At 45.1% G+C, this 17,595-nt stretch overlaps 1 protein-coding gene across 7 annotated transcripts in view; it reads right to left on the reverse strand.

Annotated features, from left to right (window-relative positions):
• NFIC (nuclear factor I C) overlaps positions 1-17,595 on the reverse strand; it is a 264,281-nt gene that overhangs the window by 172,982 nt on the left and 73,704 nt on the right. The window contains exon 5 of one of the 7 annotated variants that reach the window (XM_033956990.1): positions 12,461-12,584. The exons of the other annotated variants lie outside the window; for them this stretch is intronic. Within the exon in view, the coding sequence (XP_033812881.1) occupies positions 12,556-12,584 (29 nt within the window). The 3' untranslated portion in view covers positions 12,461-12,555. Of the gene's footprint in view, positions 1-12,460; positions 12,585-17,595 lie in introns of those variants that run through there. 7 annotated transcript variants of the gene reach the window in all.

Here is a 17,595-nt window from a genome sequence, read left to right on the forward strand (position 1 = left end):
ACGAGTTTCATCACCTTTACTCTAACTTTATGTACCAAGTTAACCAGGCACAAGTCTGAATATTGGCTGATACCCAGTTAAATTCCAGGTCAGTACACATACTTGGATATTCAACACAGGTATCCAGGGTTAGTCCAGCCCACAGTTGAGAGCAGCTTCCCAGCCACTTACCTTTCAGGCTGAATATTACCTCCTAAATAAAAAGACAGAAGAGTAAAGTCCTCTTTCACTTTAGGGATGAAGGAGACATTGCATAGCAGGTGATATTAATTCAACAATTTGGTCAGTTGTCTTAGTTGAAAGCTGAGAGGGAAAGAAACGGAACTCTTGGCAATAGTCTCACGGTTCCCACCTGGATTAGTTTAACATGGGGGAAACTGCTCCCCTGTTTTCATTCTGAATATATACTTCAGATTAAGCGCTGCCAGTGCTATGCTTTAATTACATCCACCAGGGAAGAGTGTTTAAAATTCACAGAACATACACAATTTGTCTTTTTGGGTCTCTTACTCTTTTGTTTTGTGGTACAGACAGGGTTAATCTTCAAGGGTCAGAATGGAGACGGGGGCATCAGTCCTGCACGTGATGGCTGAGAGACTTCCAACAGCGGCAGACGGTGTACCCAGATCACAAAGGCTGGGCACACGGTGCCTGGCAGATTGATGCCATCTGCTCATGCTGCACAGAGCTGGCAGCCTGGCGACGGCCACCTGGCAGTCTCTGTTTGCCTCTCGGTGGTTGCGTTCTAAGGATGAGAGATGCCAGGCCTGCCCCTTCCCATGGGACTGAGGTCTGCTGGAGCCCACTGGCAAACAAAACTCTAGTGTCAGTGAAAGAGGCAAGTGACAAATAGGCTAATGCATTAAAAAGCCATTGCCAGCACTGTGACTAACTAAGGCCCTGGCACAAGGACAGCAAGATGGACACCAAAGGGGTAGTAATCTTAGGGAGATTCTGTCTAAATGCAAAGATGACAGTATAACTATTCCGAGGGATGAAAAAGTGAGGTTCAATCCTGTCTAGCAAGTTGAAAAAAGATTCAACCCAGCTGAGCAAGGTATCCAGTTCACATTCTATCCATGGATATGTGTAGGGAAAAGTGCCCAAAACAGAATTTTTTTTCCATTTTTTCACTTCATTGTCAATCTATTTTATGTCTGTTTTCATTTCATTTGTTATTTTAGCATGCATTAAAGCAAAAATGATTCCAACCTTTTTGATGATGGTTTGAGTTGTTCTAGGATGATTCTCTGTTTAGTGATAAAACAAAGCGACAAAAGTTATTTCCCTGCCACTGTAAAGCGACAGCACAACCCCAGCACTCTCCCTTGCTTGGACAGACTGTCCGATGGAGCCTGCTTCCCTCTCTGACACCAGCACAGACTGGAAGAGTTCCTATCCACCAGCAAGACCCTCCGAGATCTTTGCTTATTAAGAACATAAGAACTGCCCTCTCTGGATCAGACCTTCGGTCCATCAAGTCCGGCGATCTGCACACGCGGAAGCCCAGCCAGGTGTACACCTGACATAATTTTAGTCACCCATATCTCTCTATGCCTCTCGTAAGGAGATGTGCATCTAGTTTGCTTTTAAATCCTAGAATGGTGGATTCCACAATTACCTCCTCTGGGAGAGCATTCCAGGTGTCCACCACTCGCTGCATGAAGCAGATCTTCCTGATATTTGTCCTGGACTTGTCCCCCCCATGTCCTCTTGTCCGTGTCACACTGGACATTGTAAATCTTTTTTTTTTCATGCTCTATTTTGTAAATTCCTTTCAGTATTTTGAAAGGCTAAGCCTCTGGACATTGCACGGTCTCACAGTACAAAGGCTGGATCCCAATTATTTTACATTTAGGGGAAACCCCTGAACATTATTTTCTTCTGGAGTAGGCTGTAGGGAGACTTTCCTTCCTGTAACTGTTGTTTCTGGTAGGGGGCAAAAATGTTTAAGTTTGACTTGTATGCTGTTGGTAAGAGTGGACTGGGTTGGTGGTGAGGGTTGTTTGGGGTTGGATATTCTGAGTGGCTTATGGTGTGCAGAGACTTTGTGGATGCCAGCAGGCTCTGTGAGGGGCTGAATTGGCAAGAATATTTATTCTAGGTACCCTTTAGGTTGACCTGTCAGGATACTCTTTAAAGATATATGCTTGCTAATGGACTGTCACCATCTGCCCATGTTATGAAGATTGATGTTTTATTATTTTTCCTAATTTGTAACCATCTTTTTTATGTTCCTTGTTTTGAACGGCTTGTTCAGGGAAACCACAATAGGCAAACGTTAAAGATATAAATGCATACATATAATTAGTGCATGTATCAAAGAGCTTACCCAAGCCTGGAAGCATAAAGAATACCTCATAATTAAGAATATGTTCAACATGTCTGGTAAGTCCATAAATTATCAGCTTGCTAAATATTCTGGGGCAGTTCTGAATGGCTCAAGCTGTACTGCAACGTAGATGGGCACTTTTAGCTCTCGCCCACTGTAGCTGGTTTGCTAAGGGAAACCCTCACTTTGATCCCTTTTGAAAATTATTGCCCACAAAGGGGGAAATTCAATAGAGAGCACCAACTGTTAGGCACCAAGATGCAGCACGCTAAGTGGTAATTCTGTAAGGGCATTTGGGCATCAGGATTCCATTATAGAATTCTAGCATAAATCAACATTTACATGCCGAAATTCAGGCATGGCTAAATGCGCAGTTTGATGGAAATTCTATGAAATATGCCTAATCTTAGGTGCTACTAGGAAATGTCATTTGAAACGGCAAGCAATGTTAAATTTTAAAGTGCCTACTAGCGCCTAAAGGCACTTTAAATTTCTCTAGTTCTCAACATTCTTTACCAATATCAACAATATTTGATTTTCCATCGGTTAGGGGATGCCGTTACAAAAAGATTTCACAACAGATTGCTTTCATATCAGGAAGCCATTTGGGATTCTGTTTTTCGCCGATTATTTTCCACTTCCACTTCTTATGTGAATTTTAGAAAACTGTTCAAGGCTTATTTATATAATACATTTTTATAATTGGTAATTTTTGATTGGTTTAATTATAGCTCGCTGTTTGATGTTCAGCAACTCTTGCTTATTGTAAACCGCAAAGATCCTCATGGGTTTGCGGTATACAAGTGACATGTTAAGTCTCCAGAGGTACCTACTGCTGCCTAATGCCACTATAGGCATGGCTAATGCCACAATAGGCGTGGCTAATGCCAGAAGTGGTGTTAGGCACCATAAAGTGCCTATGTTACATAGTAACATAGTAGATGACGGCAGATAAAGACCCACATGGTCCATCCAGTCTGCCCAACCTTACCCTCTCTTTAAATCACTGATTTAATTTAAATTTTCCTTCTTAGCTATTTCTGGGTCAGAACCCAAAGCTCTGCCCAGTACTGTGCTTGGGTTCCATCTACTGAATTCTCCGTCAAAGCTCATTCCAGCACATCATTTGCTGTTCCTTCAGACTTTTTGCCAGCGCTTCAACCAGATTGTCTGTGTGCCCCGTGTCTACTCTTCAAGACTGGACTAACCTCGGCAGAGAGTAGTCCAGATAATAAAAAATTCGGATGATTGGATAATAATATTTTTTCTTCTGTTTTTAATAATTGTTATAAAAAAATACCGTCAGTGCACCCCCTCCCCCGACACCATCAACCCTCCTCCTGGATCCAGAGGAAGGACCCCCCTGGCCTACCTTGTTTCCCTGGTGGTCTAGCGGCACACTGGGGCAGGTGCAATCCTACTCGTTCCTGCCCATGCTCTTTCAGCAATGAAAATAGATGCCGAGACTTCCAGGGGCAGTCTCGCAACGCTATGATAGCCTTGCCAGCCTGCCGCTGTAAATCTTGGCAGCTATTTTTGTCGCTGAAAGAACATAGGCAGGAGTGAGTAGGATCACTGGCCAAGTGCGCCACTAGACAACTAGGGAAACAAGGTAGGCCTGGGGGTTCTTCCTCTGGAGTTGATGGTGTCTGTACGGTGAGGGAGGGGGGAATGCTCTCTTTTCTTGTATGGGGCATGCTGACAGTTCAGGGGGGCGGGCTGGGCTGATGGCAGCGGCGGGGAAACAAGGTAGGCCTGGGGGGTCTTTCCTCTGGATCCGGGAGAGGAGTTGATGGTGTCTGTACAGTGAGGGAGGGGGAATGCTCTCTTTTCTTGTATGGGGCATGCTGACAGTTCAGGGGGCGGGCTGGGTTGATGGCAGCAGCGGCAGAAGCAGAAGAGAAGGAACACTAGTGGAAGGAAGAGTGATAGGAAATAGGAATGATACTTCGGGGGGAACTCAAATATAAACTGAGACCCCCTGAAGCAATCTGGATAATTGGACATCCAGATAATCGGTGTTCTACACTCTCGGGCAATTATACACCTATTTCTGCATATACAACACTGGCTTATGTGTAAGAAAAGATTTATAAAATGACCCCCCACAATGGAGGGAAACCAAGACCTCTTACCATTTCACTCATAACTGCCCAGACCAGGCAGACTACAATAGAGGGAGAATGAGATAGCTCCATATGTATCCAGCTAAGGGAGTGGGGCACCTGTGCCAACGATCAACCAGAATATTAGATTTCATTTAACTAGGCCTTGGGGCCTGGTATGATCACCAAGGTGAACAATACTATGGACTGGCTGGTACTATGCAAGAGTGTTGGCAAGGAGCGTTATCCACTGCTTGGTCTGTTGTTCAAAGGCATGACAGGGAAAGAATGGTGCAGGCTAGCAATGCCAGGAATGGCAAGCAGTTAGATGTGACAATTGATAAGGCTGGCTTGGGTTCAAATTATAGGTTATCATTATGACAACTGAACAAAACTGTAGACCTGATTGTTTCCACTTTATCCAAGCTACGTGACAAAGAGTAAGTGTGCATGTTGAGGGGGGGGGGGGGGGAGAGGAGGAGGCTAGTCAGGTGAAGAAAAACAGATGATGCCTAAATTATCCATTGGCACACCTCAGAGACACTCATGCTCGCCACCTGTGACCTCTCTTCCAAAGCTAGGTAAAAGTTTGTATTCCCCTCTTGGCCATGCAACACCCCTAAAAACAGATACTCTTGCATTATTGCTACACAGTTCTGCCAGACATCTACCTCTGCCAATTTATCTCCTTCCCCACATGAAACCTTGATGTTCCAAGTGTTTTTTTTCCTTCTACTGTCAATACTTATCCAAGAATACTCAACACAAATAGAAGACCTATCTGAAAAGTAGGAATACTAAATTTTATTTATTTATTCATCTATACCATTCTCCCGGGGGAACTCAGAATGGTTTTCATGAATTCATTCAGGTACTCAAACATTTTTCCCTGTCTGTCCCAGCAAGCTCATAATCTATTTAATGGGGGGATTAAGTGACTTGCACAGGGTCACAAGGAGAAGTGTGGGTTTGAATCTACAACCTCAGGGTGCTGAGCCTGTAGCTTTAACCACTGTGCCACACTCTAAATAAATACATACCAGTCACTATTCAGCCAGCAGCGGACAGCACTTTTTTAAACAGCGTTGATGGCTAAATATCACACCCGGCCCTCTAAGCAGAACTGAATACAGTACTGACTAGGGTTACCAGATGCCCGGGAAAACCCAGACATGGCCTCCTTTTAGAGGACTGTCTATGTGCCTGGAGGTATTTCCAAAACCCGTCAGTTTGTCTGGGTTTTGGAAGGCCCTGAGCTCAGGGCTGCATCTGGAGGCCCTCTGTGCATACACACATGCACATGTGTGTGATGTCATCACGTAGACCTCCGTGCAGACCTTGGGGAAGGAGACAGGAGGTTCAGCTGGGAGCGGGGCTTGGGGAAGAATGGGCTGGAGCTGGAATGGGGCAGGGCCAGGTGTCCTCTTTTATTTACAGGGGAAATCTGGCAACCCTAATACTGACCAGATAAAGTTCAGGGAGAATATCCCAAGAAGTGTTACTCGTTCCTCCATTTTAGGAGAAAGTTGTCCACTCTGGCACTATGTCTCTCTTCAGCATGTTTATCTTATATCTCTCCAAATCCTCACAAATCGGAGTTCTAGGCGGGTTACAAGTAGCATATCGCTACATAGAATTATCCATATCATCATGTTTGATTCATAAGTTAAACACGCTACATAAAATTGTACATGTATATAAGGTGAGATATCTATACAGCAAGTGATCACTGACATTAACATTCTATAGGGTAGAGATTTATGATAAAGTCAGATTTATGAAACCTGTCAGGGTTTCTTGTGAGCATCTTATACAGAGAGACACATCTCTTCTTCTCATCACACCTATCCTATGAGTATCATGTTTATTGCAGGGTGTGCTAGCAGGTCCCAGTTCCTGGACACCAGCTGTCAGTAGAGCATATGGTAAGGTGGCTTTAACATTCATCTCCGTGACCGAGCTTTCACAACCAACTCCAGAACTGGGCAGGTAAAGAATTCTTCTTGTCTGCAAGTGCCATATAATACTGGGGGTGATTTTCAGCCACTGGCAGTCAGTGTTTTTTTTTAAAAAGGTGATCATCACCACTGGTTAAACCAAACACAAATATTCAGTGCCTGTCCCCATCCAGGTCCAAGCAGTGAATATCTGAGTGTTTGGCAGTGCCCAAAGTTCTCTGGAAACAGCCCGTATTCAGTGCTGTACCCAGATAGTGAACCGGGCACAGTGAGGATTGGAGAAGGACATCATATTTGGGAAGATCGAAGAAGCCAGGCTAAGAGGGCAACCTGCAATCAGATGGCTGGACATGTTGAAAACAACCGTGGGGATGACGCTGGAGATCCTTACCGGACTAGCAAATAACCGATTTCTTTTTAGACCTGTAATTCATCAAGTTGCTAGGACAGGGACACAAGTCGGTGGCACCTAACTAATGTCCAGTTAGCTATCGGCACTGACAGTGCCTGGATGATTTCTGGATCTACCTTTATTATGTCCCATGGACTACCCTGGCACTGACCAGATAGTATCATGGCAGTCAAATATTCAGTCCCCCACATAGGGGGAGTGTGTGGCACAGTGGTTAGAGCTACAGCCTCAGCACTAGAGAATGACACGGTGGCAGTTACCCACGGCTAGTCGCAGGTAACCCGACGAAACGGTGGGGGGGGGGGGAAGTACTCAGTGCAGGCACAAGGACAAGGCCATCCACCGCCCTGTGGAGAGGTGAATGGCCTTGTCCACGCAGTTAAGGGAGGGAAGGCGCGCGGTCACCGATCGCGCGCGGCCCCCTCCCTCCCTCTGGCCAAATCTATCTCCCTCCCTCCCGCCCTCCTTACCTTCACGGCGCTTTACTAAAGAAATTTACTGAAGCCTGCCTGCCTGCAGTCGCGTGTGTGTGGGCGAAAGCTTCTCCTCTGACACAACTTTTGCGTCAGAGGAGAAGCTTCCACCCACACACGCGACTGCAGGCAGGCAGGCTTCAGTAAATTTCTTTAGTAAAGCGCCGTGAAGGTAAGGAGGGCGGGAGATTTTCGGGACGCTAAAGGGCAGTGATGTGGCGAGAAGGAAGGGTGGATGCTGCGGGGATGGGGACGGGGTGGTGAAGGGGACGGCGGGGACAGGGACGTGAAGGGGACGGCAGGGACTGGACGGTGAAAGGGACGGTGGTCTGGGGACGGGGCAGCGACGGGAACAGATTTTTTTTCCCCATGTCATTCTCTATTCAGCACCCTGAGGCTGTGAGTTCAAATCCTACGCTGCTCCATGTGACCCTGGGCAAATCATTTGATCCCCCATTGCTCAAGGTACTTAAGACAGAGTGTGAGCCCACCAGGACAGATAGGGAAAAATGCTTGAGTACCTGAATGTAAATCACTTAGACTAAAAGTGGTAAAAAATATTCAGCAGTACTTAGCCAGCCAGAAATAGTTCCCAGTACTTAGCTGGCTATCCACCAGTATTCAGCAGGAGACATCTGTCTATCCCCGGCTGAACATCCAGCTCGCCAGATTGGCCAGTAACCGACTATGTCACGCAACCCAGTCAGCCACTACAAAATATTCAGTAGCTGGCTGGCTGAGACTAGACAGACCCACCTAAAAAGCAGCTCTGTTTTCCACTGTTTTGCCTTAGCCAGCCTACTGCTGAATATCAGCTTAGCCAGCTAAATTCAAGATAGTGAACTTTGACCCAGATATTCCAATGCTGGTGGCTGGATACAGCACTGAATATCAGGGATTGCCGACGACCACAGGAGGTAGCCTAGCTGAATATCAGGGCCAGTGGCACGATCCAGTTATATGCTCTAGGGCTGGCCAGTGTGATTTAAGGAGGAAGGAGGACGGCCTGTCATTAGACTTTAAAGTTCCTTGTATTGTTTATTTAGGTTTAATATCTTGCCTCGTATGAAGAGCATGTCAAAGTGGTTTACAATGTACAAAATCGGTTTAAAAGAGTGAAAAATCTGCATAATATCAATAGGAAAGAAGCCAGTCATTAGAACACACATTCTATTTATCTTTCTCAGCATTCTGGACTTCGGGGCCGTCTGCCCCATATTCAGCCTTATTTAATCGGCTAGGAACAGCTCCTGGCAAGTTAAATATTGTTTACCTGGCTAAGCCCCTCTTTTAAGAAGCCATGTTAGGCATTTTTATCGCTGGCCCTGGCGATATTCGCTCCAGCGCTCATAGGAATTCCATGAGCACTGGAGCTAATACTGCCGTGGCCGGCGATAAAAAGCCTACCGCGGCTTCGTAAAAAGGGGCCTAAGTGCAAATATTCAGCACAAGACGGTTGCTGACTATTAGCATTTAGTAAAGTTGAGAATGATATTTGGAAAAATGTATATTTAGGAAATATTATATTGCAGTATTAATATTCATGACTACATAATGGCTTATGGTCACTTTTTTTTAATGGTATCCTTATCACACAGTGGTCATGGATATATGTTCCTGCTGCTGGGATGACAGGACATATGCGTTTTAAATAATAATGACAATCGTGGATTATGGCCAATATGTGATGATTGGGATGTTTATCCCCACAGGTGGAACAGGATTAGATCAAGTGTTTGCAAGTTATGGAATAGACATGATGGTATTAAGAACATTAAGGTTAACATCTTATGGATGCATTTTGAAATTCAGGCATTAGCAGGGCATTAGTTTCTTTTGTAGGGAACAGGCCTATTAGAGAGCTGCCTCCCATTTGGGAAAGCAGTCTAATAATAAGCTTTGAAATGTAATTCCCTGGAAATGTCCAGATACCTCTTATTGTAATCTGCAAAGAACTGAAAGGTTAAGGCAGAACAGAAGTCAATAAATGTAATGTAATTTAGCTGGTGAACGGGCTGGCTGCTATATTGGCTGACCAGCTAAGTTGAGTGGACAGATAGACCTGCTTAAATAGCAGACCTATCTTTGGCCACTGTAACAGCCAGTCAGCTTAACCAGCTAGGTCAAAAGTGGCTAAAGAAAGAAAGAAAAAAAAGAAAGAAATTCAATACCGATTGCCGGATACGGCCCAGCATTGAATTTTCGGGTTTTCTGCCGACTGTAGAAAATAGCTGGATTGCTCCTGAAGTCTGACTATCGGGCCTAGTGACTTTAGGTCCATCCAGCCAACAGCAAGATTTATCCAACAAAAAAAGGAAAATAATAATAATATGATTCCCTCAAGCCCAAATTTTGAAAGGCAGTCTGAAACAAGTGTGTTTTTAAGGCTGATCTGAAATGAATCATGCATAAGACAATTCCACTCATATAGGGAGGGGTAGGGCATTCCAAAGGGAAGGTACTAAAATGAAGGTGGCACTATTCCTCCTTATTGGGTACATTAGATAACCCAGACTGGTATTTAACTGCTGTTACTATATTTATTATTCAGACAGGGCCACCAAAAGTTTACAATCATAAAGCTTCCACTGCTAACATTCAAGACAAAATTGTTCCATTCTCCAGGATTCATACGTAGACCTTATAAGCCAGCAAGAGTACTAAGATCGAATTCTCAAGATCTCCTAGCTATCCCTCTGGTACGCCATTTCTTTTACGATACTACAAGAAAAACAATTTTTTTCTGTGACAGCGCCAACTCTATGGAACACGCTCCCAACTTTTCTCCGTGATGAATCATCACTCGAGAAATTTAAAGCCAACCTAAAAAGTTTCCTGTTCAAAGATGTCTTCATTCTATAAACATTTAGATACTTTTCCTCACAGAATGAAAATCCCTACCCCTCCCTAGTGTATTCTCCTTTTCTGTCTATCTTTCCTCTTAAACATTGTATTTCTCCCCTTTTTACCACATAGCTAACCTTGTTTTGTTTTTGTCTGTTGATCATGAATTTTAGATTTTTCTATTTATATGTAAGCCGCTTTCATTCTGAAAAAGTGGGATATCAAACTTTTAATAAACTTGAAACTCTTACAGTGGCCAGTAACTTAAGAGAAGTCCTTGCTTCAGTACAAAAACCTGAGGACTATGCAGAGAGCTGTATCTGTATAGTAGAAGTTAGACAGCAACACTAAGGGCTCCTTTTAAAAGCCACGGTTTTATCGCATGCACCGGATTAGCGCGCGCTAGCCGGAAATCTACCGCCTGCTCAAATGGAGGCGATAGCGGCTAGCGCGTGCTATTCCGTGCGTTAAGGCCCTAGGGCGGCTTTGTAAAAGGAGCCCTAAGTGTTTTGCACGGGGGGGAGAGGGGAGAGGGGCTGGCAGTTTCCTGCTGGCTTCCTTCAGAGTCCACCTTAGGCAGAACCTGTCATTAGCACGAGCCTTCATTCACTACTAGCTCATGGGGGAAGAGGGAAGGGGTTTCCCTAATGTTATATCCCATTCTTAACTCACTTGCTTAGACTTTGGTCCATTATGGATGGGTAGGGTAGGAGTAGGGTTACTAGATATCCGGGAAAATCCAGAAATGTCCTATTTTTAGAGGCCTGACCAGGTGCCCAGATGTTTGTTTTTTTTAATGGGGGAGTCTGTCTGGGTTTAGCCGGCTCTCCCAACTCCCCCACCTACCTCCTCCTCGGGCCTGGCAGCTCTAATTTAATCTTCGGGCAGCCAGCAGCAGCAATGAGGTGAGCCTGCTGCAACCGGCCTGCTCTGGAAGCCACCTTTCTGCAGGTCCCACCTATGCAGGAACAGGAAATCGCTGCAGAAGCAGCTTCTGGGACAGGCTGACTGCAGAAGGCTCACCTCGTTGCTGCTGCCGGCTGCCCAAAGATTAAATTACAGCATCTGGGCCAGGAGAGGAGATATGTAGGGGATTCAGGAGTTAGAAAGGTAATGAGGAGAAGCAGCTTCAAAGGTCAGGGGAGGGAAGGGAGGACAGGGGGCTGGAGGGAGGGAGGCTGGAGACAGCATGGAGGGAGGGAGAAACAGCATGGAGGGGGAGGGAGGACTGGAGAAGCATTATGGAAAGGAGAGAATGCTGGAGAAAAGAGCATGGAGTAGGGTAATGCTGGATAGGACGGGAGAGACAGAAACAGTACATACGAATATAAGAATTGCCGCTACTGGGTCAGACCAGTGGTCCATCATGCCCATCAGTCCACTCCCACAGCGGCCCTTAGGTCAAAGACCAGTGCCCTAACTGAGTCTAGCCTTACCTGCGTACATTCTGGTTCAGCAGGAACTTGTCTAACTTTGTCTTGAATCCGTGGAGGATGTTTTCCCCTATAACAGCCTCCGGAAGAGCGTTCCAGATTTCTACCACTCTCTGGGTGAAGAAGAACTTATGTTTGTACGTAATCTATCCCTTTTTAGCTTTAGAGAGTGCCCTCCCGTTCTTTCTACCTGTCTTTATCTACTAAGTCTATTCCCTTCATAATCTTGAATGTTTCGATCATGTCTCCTCTCAGTCTCCTCTTTTCAAGGAAGAAGAGGCCCAGTTTCTCTAATCTTTCACTGTATGGCAACTCCTTCAGCCCCTTAACCATTTTAGTCGCTCTTCTCTTGGCCCTTCTGAGTAGCACTATGTCCTTCTTCATGAACGGCGACCAATGCTGGAAGCAGTATTCCAGGTGGGCGCATACCATGGCTCGATACAGCGGCATGATAACCTTCTCCTATCTGTTTGTGATTCCCTTCTTAATCATTCCTAGCATTCTGTTCACCCTTTTCGCTGCCGCCGCACATTGCACAGAGGGCTTCATTGATTTGTATACCAGTACTCCCAAGTCTCTTTCCTGGGGAGTCTCTCCGAGTACTGCACCGGACATCCTGCATTCGTGTATAAGATTTTTGTTAGGAGAGGAAGTTGGAAGGAGAGAGAGGGGCATCCACAGGGGTGGGTTGGGGGTTGGAAGGAGAGAGAGAGAAAAAGAAAGAAAGAAATGCCCACAGGAGGGGGGGGGGGGTGTGAAAGGAGAGAGAGAGAGAAATAAAGAGAGAGAGAAAAGCACTAAAAGGTTATAGAGAATGAAAAGGGGGACCAAGGAAATGGGTGGAGTACTGATGGGGTCATGTGTCTTCTTTTTTGTCTTCACAAACATGGTAACCTTAGGTAGGGGACCATGCACCAGGGCTCTTTCCATATCCCTTCAGTCTTGGAGCATAAATCAGGCTTCTAGGTGTTGCCATTGTTTGATCATGGTCTCTACTCCTACCTCCCATAGGTCATCAGTGCTGCCTCTGCAGGTGGAAGGAAATCAAATATGAGACTACTGCATGGCAGAGCACAGCATTGGTCCTGAGCAGCAAAAAAAATGTCCTTAATGCCCCAAAAAAGCGGTCAGAAAGGCAGAGCACATTACATTAAAAAGATCTTATAACCTGCAGTTACTATTCAGGTTCAAAGCAGCTAACAATAAGAGTAGCTAGACAATAACTAGGAATTGCATCAAAATAAAATTATAAAATCAACACAATGAGAGTTAAAAGATGCCAACTAAAAAATCATCAGATACTTTGAAATCATTAAAGATCTAATACATATTTTTTTTACACAAAAAACTTTTCAATAGTTTTCTAAAGCAGAAAGTACGCAGACTCAATTAGGCCACTGGTCTTAGATCTAAGGGCTGCCGCATGAGCAGATTGGTGGGCACGATGGACCACTGCTCTGACCCAGCAACGGCAATTCTTATATTTTCCCCTAATAAATAAAGGAAGAGCGTTCCAGTTTAGTACTGCCTGGTAGGGTAATGAATTGCCCGACAATTTATGAGATGTTATGGATTTCTGCAATGGTAATCCTAGCAGTAGTTTCTCTCTCATGTTCCTTGAGGATAAACCTGATAACAGTTGGAGAGGATCTGCCATCTATGTAGGATCCTGACAGCTGTAACAGACAGGTACTTGTTCTCATTGCCGCTACTGTGAGATTGGACACTCCTGCAAAGCTCAGGTCATCTGTGCTGAGGGCACATGATTTTGGGGTAGGTAATACTGAATGCTAAAAATAAGCCTGGACTATGAGAGATGGCATCCACTGTAGGGAAGATATACCAGAACCAGGACAACTCACTTGCACAATGTACTAACTCCAGAACCGGAGCAAGATTTATAAAACGGCTCTAGACCACAAACAGCATTTGCTGAACTTTTTTTTTCCTTTAAGCCCAGCCTTATCTTGATGCATGACTTAAGATGTTAGATCTCAGCAAGGAAACTGTGAGTTCATCATGCCTTCCCTCTCTGTCCATTTATTCTCTTGTGCTGCAACCAGCCTTTCCATAAAAATATAAGAAGCGCCATCTCCAGATCAGACCTTCGATCCATCGAGTCCGGCGATCCGCACACGCGGAGGTCCTGCCAGGTGTACACCTCGCTCTGGAATAATGGTGAGAGATGTCTGGATTTGGAGGGAGGTGGGGGGGGGTCAGGGACAGAGCCCCAGATTATCTGCTCATCAAAGAAACGGAAAATGAAGCATGTGAGCAGGATGTGCCAGTGCATGAACAGATCAGCTGTTAGACATGCAGGGGTAGGTGTGTACAGGGGAGAAATCTGAGAAGGGGCCCAAAAGACACAAGCAAAAAATGCCTGTTTCAGCTTCAGGTAGATTGGAGGCGTCCTGTGGCATGATGACTCAGGGCCATTGCCCTGGTTGCACCTCTTCCCCACCTCCTAACACTGTCACTGGGTGCATCTATTTAGAGTCACCGAGATCAGCATTGCACAGCTTCACATTTGACTTTCAGCCACTTCCTTCTCCCAAATTCAAGATGTATGGCACTCTACCCCCTCCCACTACAGTCTGCAGCCCTTACCACACACACATTTTAGAGAATCTCAAGAGTTTGGGGATGCTGTTGCCTTGGAGTGGAGGAAAGGCATATGAGAGCATGAGGCTGAGAACCTGGGAAGCCAGTGTCACTGCTACTTCTTGAGATCTTGGACAAATTACTTCACCCTTTACGTAGCGCATCGATCACTGTTCCACAATCGGCCAGAGAATCGGCCAACAGTGATCCAGTCAGCATTACGGACCGACTTTAGTGCATCTAGCCCATTGAGCTGAAAAAGGTATGAACTACGTAAGTCTAAAATCTAGGCTTCTTCCCACCTGTCAGGGAGTCTATCAGAGCTTCTCCTCAGTTATCATAGATGTCGAATAAATATTGTTTCTGGTTGCTTGAGAGTTAGGCCTAACTAATACTGTGCCATACCATAAACTGTTCCAGAGAAACCACTGGACATGTAGTAGGCAAAGTGTGGGCGTACTCAGGAAAAGCGTGCCCAAGTTTGACTTTTTTTTTTTTTTTTTGCTGGTTGCTTGAGAGTTCTGGTTGCTTGAGCTCCGGTTAACAGAGAATCTATTGTAAGAAAATATTCTACACATGTGAGTCATGTGACTGTTACAGTTACGTGCATAATTGCAAGACACATGCTCCGCAATATTCTTTAACTTAGTGCCTAAACGCAAGAGAGTGCTCACAGTGGGAGAAGGGGTATAGGAGTGACTTAGTTGAGCAACGCTTGGGTTACCTGTTGTACCTCTATGGTTTTCTATTTTTTACCCGGTAACTAACTGCACTTGTCATAATTCTTCTCTGCATAAGATCAGCTTACTGAATATGCGGACTCTTGAGGAAGGTAGTAATTGCTGAAACAGGAACCGTGTTGGGTCCTACTGTACACTATTATGCATTGTGACATGTTACTTTAAAAAGGTTAGGGCTCTTCAGCTTGGAAAAGAGGTGGCTGAAGGAAGATATGATTGAAGTCTACAAAATCCTGAGTGGAGTAGAACGGGTACAAGTGGATCAATTTTTTGCTCCGTCAAAAATTACAAAGACTAGGGGGACACTCGATGAAGTTACAGGGAAATGCTTTTAAAACCAATAGGAAGTTGTGGTAAGAGTGGATAGCGTAACTGGTTTTAAGAAAGGTTTGGACAATTTCTCGGAGGAAAAGTCCATAGTCTGTTATTAAAACATGGGGGAAGCCTCTGCTTGCCCTGGATCGGTAGCATGGAATGCTGCTACTCCTTGGGTTTTGGCCAGGTACTAGGCTACTAGGCTTGATGGACCATTGGTCTGACCCAGTAAGGCTTTTCTTATGTTCTTATGTTTACTGTCCACTCCTGTGTCATCCATATACTAAGGTACTGTTTCCACTTTTGTCTGTGCGTAGGAGAATATTCTGCATTATGCACTGAGGTACTGTATTTGGATGCACACATTCATTCCTGCTATTGACATGAGGTAAGAGGGCATGTCTAAAAGGTAGGTGTGTAGATGTGTAGGCTACAAATCTTAAAGAACATTAACATGTGGAAATGATTTTATAGGATGGGCTCACAACCTGCATAATTTGGGTGTGTAACGTGCAGCATCAGTTATAGATATGGCCCTCTATGTGGCCAGACACCTGCAATTCTCAAATTCACAGTGCATCTCTGCAAATGAAATCTCTCTTAATCTGCCTTCTCAGATCTCCCACTGTGCTTCAAGGTAGTACCGTCACCTGTCCCCTCTCTCCTTTCAGCAAGAGATTATTTTCCGCACATCTCCTCTAACTTTATATCATGACCCCCTCATCCTTCAGATATTCTTTTGTTGGAAGAATAAGAACTGATGGGGTGCAGCACATATCACCAGTGGTGCTCCTCCAGCACTCACAGCCTCCTCTTACTTAACCACATTCTGACGATACTTCAGCAGTACACAGTTCACACCATATAGCACACAATAATCATAAGCAGATTTTGAAGAGTAGCAATATTTATTGTGGTAGGAAGAAATAATATTCTATATATACATTGTTATATAGAAAGGATCTTAAGTCATCATCTTTTCCATAAGCTGTAAGAACTGGAAGAAAATTGCTAACATCTGGACATGACCCACACAGCTGTCTCTCAAAACATCTAAAATGAATAAATCAAGAATGATCAGCTCCAGTGTTCCCACCCCCCAACCCCACCTGGGTTCCAGGATATCCAACTCCACTCCAAGTGATCCCCATCAGTGGCAAAGGAGCACACTCCTTTTAAGCTGATTTTTGTGTTCCAGAGACCCAGACTGGCTTCCACCTCTGAGCACAGGAGAGGTTTAACTACCTCTTGGAACATGGAGGTAACAAGTACCCAGCATCTTTCAAAGTAACTAGCGTTGGTGTGTCATCAGGTCTCCCACTGGCAGCTACTGCACTCATACCAGCAGCCCAGAAGTAGTAGGAAGGTTACCAATCCCACGCTTACCAAAGACAGGAAGCTCAAGCCCAGTTTGTAAGAAGCCTGGACAAGCAGACACCCACCTCTGCCAGGAACCTTGGCTCCCGCAGAGACCAGACCTTGCTAACTGGCTCAATTTATGAGGAATGGACCAGGCTTTTCTCCAGTACTGCTAAGCAACGGAAACTCTGCGCTGGCAATCCTATTCATGTGCCTGCCAGTACTCACAACCCAGCTTTACCTGAGGGACCATCAGGACTGCGGAGGGAAGGGGCAAAACTTCACCATCATATTAGGCAACATGCACAAACTCTTTACCAGGGTTCCAAGGGATTAGTAGCCCCCTTGAAGCTCTCTGTCCAAGCTGCTAGGGTTGAAATTTAAAATAGAGAATGACATAAGAACATAAGAATTGCTACTGCTAGGTCAGACCAGTGGTCCATCGTGCCCAGCAGTCCGCTCACGCGGTGGCCTTCTGGTCAAAGACCAGCGCCCTGAGACTAGCCCTACCTATGTACGTTCCGGTTCAGCAGGAACTTGTCTAACTTTGTCTTGAATCCCTGGAGGGTGTTTTCCCCTATGACAGACTCCAGAAGAGCGTTCCAGTTTTCTACCACTCTCTGGGTGAAGAATAACTTCCTTACGTTTGTACGGAATCTATCCCCTTTTAACTTTAGAGAGTGCCCTCTCGTTCTCCTTACCTTGGAGAGGGTGAACAACCTGTTCTTATCTACTAAGTCTATTCCCTTCAGTACCTTGAATGTTTTGATCATGTCCCCTCTCAATCTCCTCTGTTCGAGGGAGAAGAGGCCCAGTTTCTCTAATCTTTCGCTGAATGGTACGAAGACAAATTTTTCCCTGTCCCCGCGGGAACTCATTTTCCTGGCCCTGCCCCATTCCCTGCACTTTCTGTCCTCATCTGCACAAGCCTCAAACACTTTAAAATCATAAGTGTTCAAGGCTTCTGTGGTTAAAATAGAGCTTACAGGAATGGGGCAGGGACAGGGACAAAACTCACGGGAA

This window comes from Geotrypetes seraphini, chromosome 8 (assembly GCF_902459505.1).
Source record: "Geotrypetes seraphini chromosome 8, aGeoSer1.1, whole genome shotgun sequence".
In the NCBI taxonomy this organism is placed as follows: Eukaryota; Metazoa; Chordata; class Amphibia; order Gymnophiona; family Dermophiidae; genus Geotrypetes; species Geotrypetes seraphini.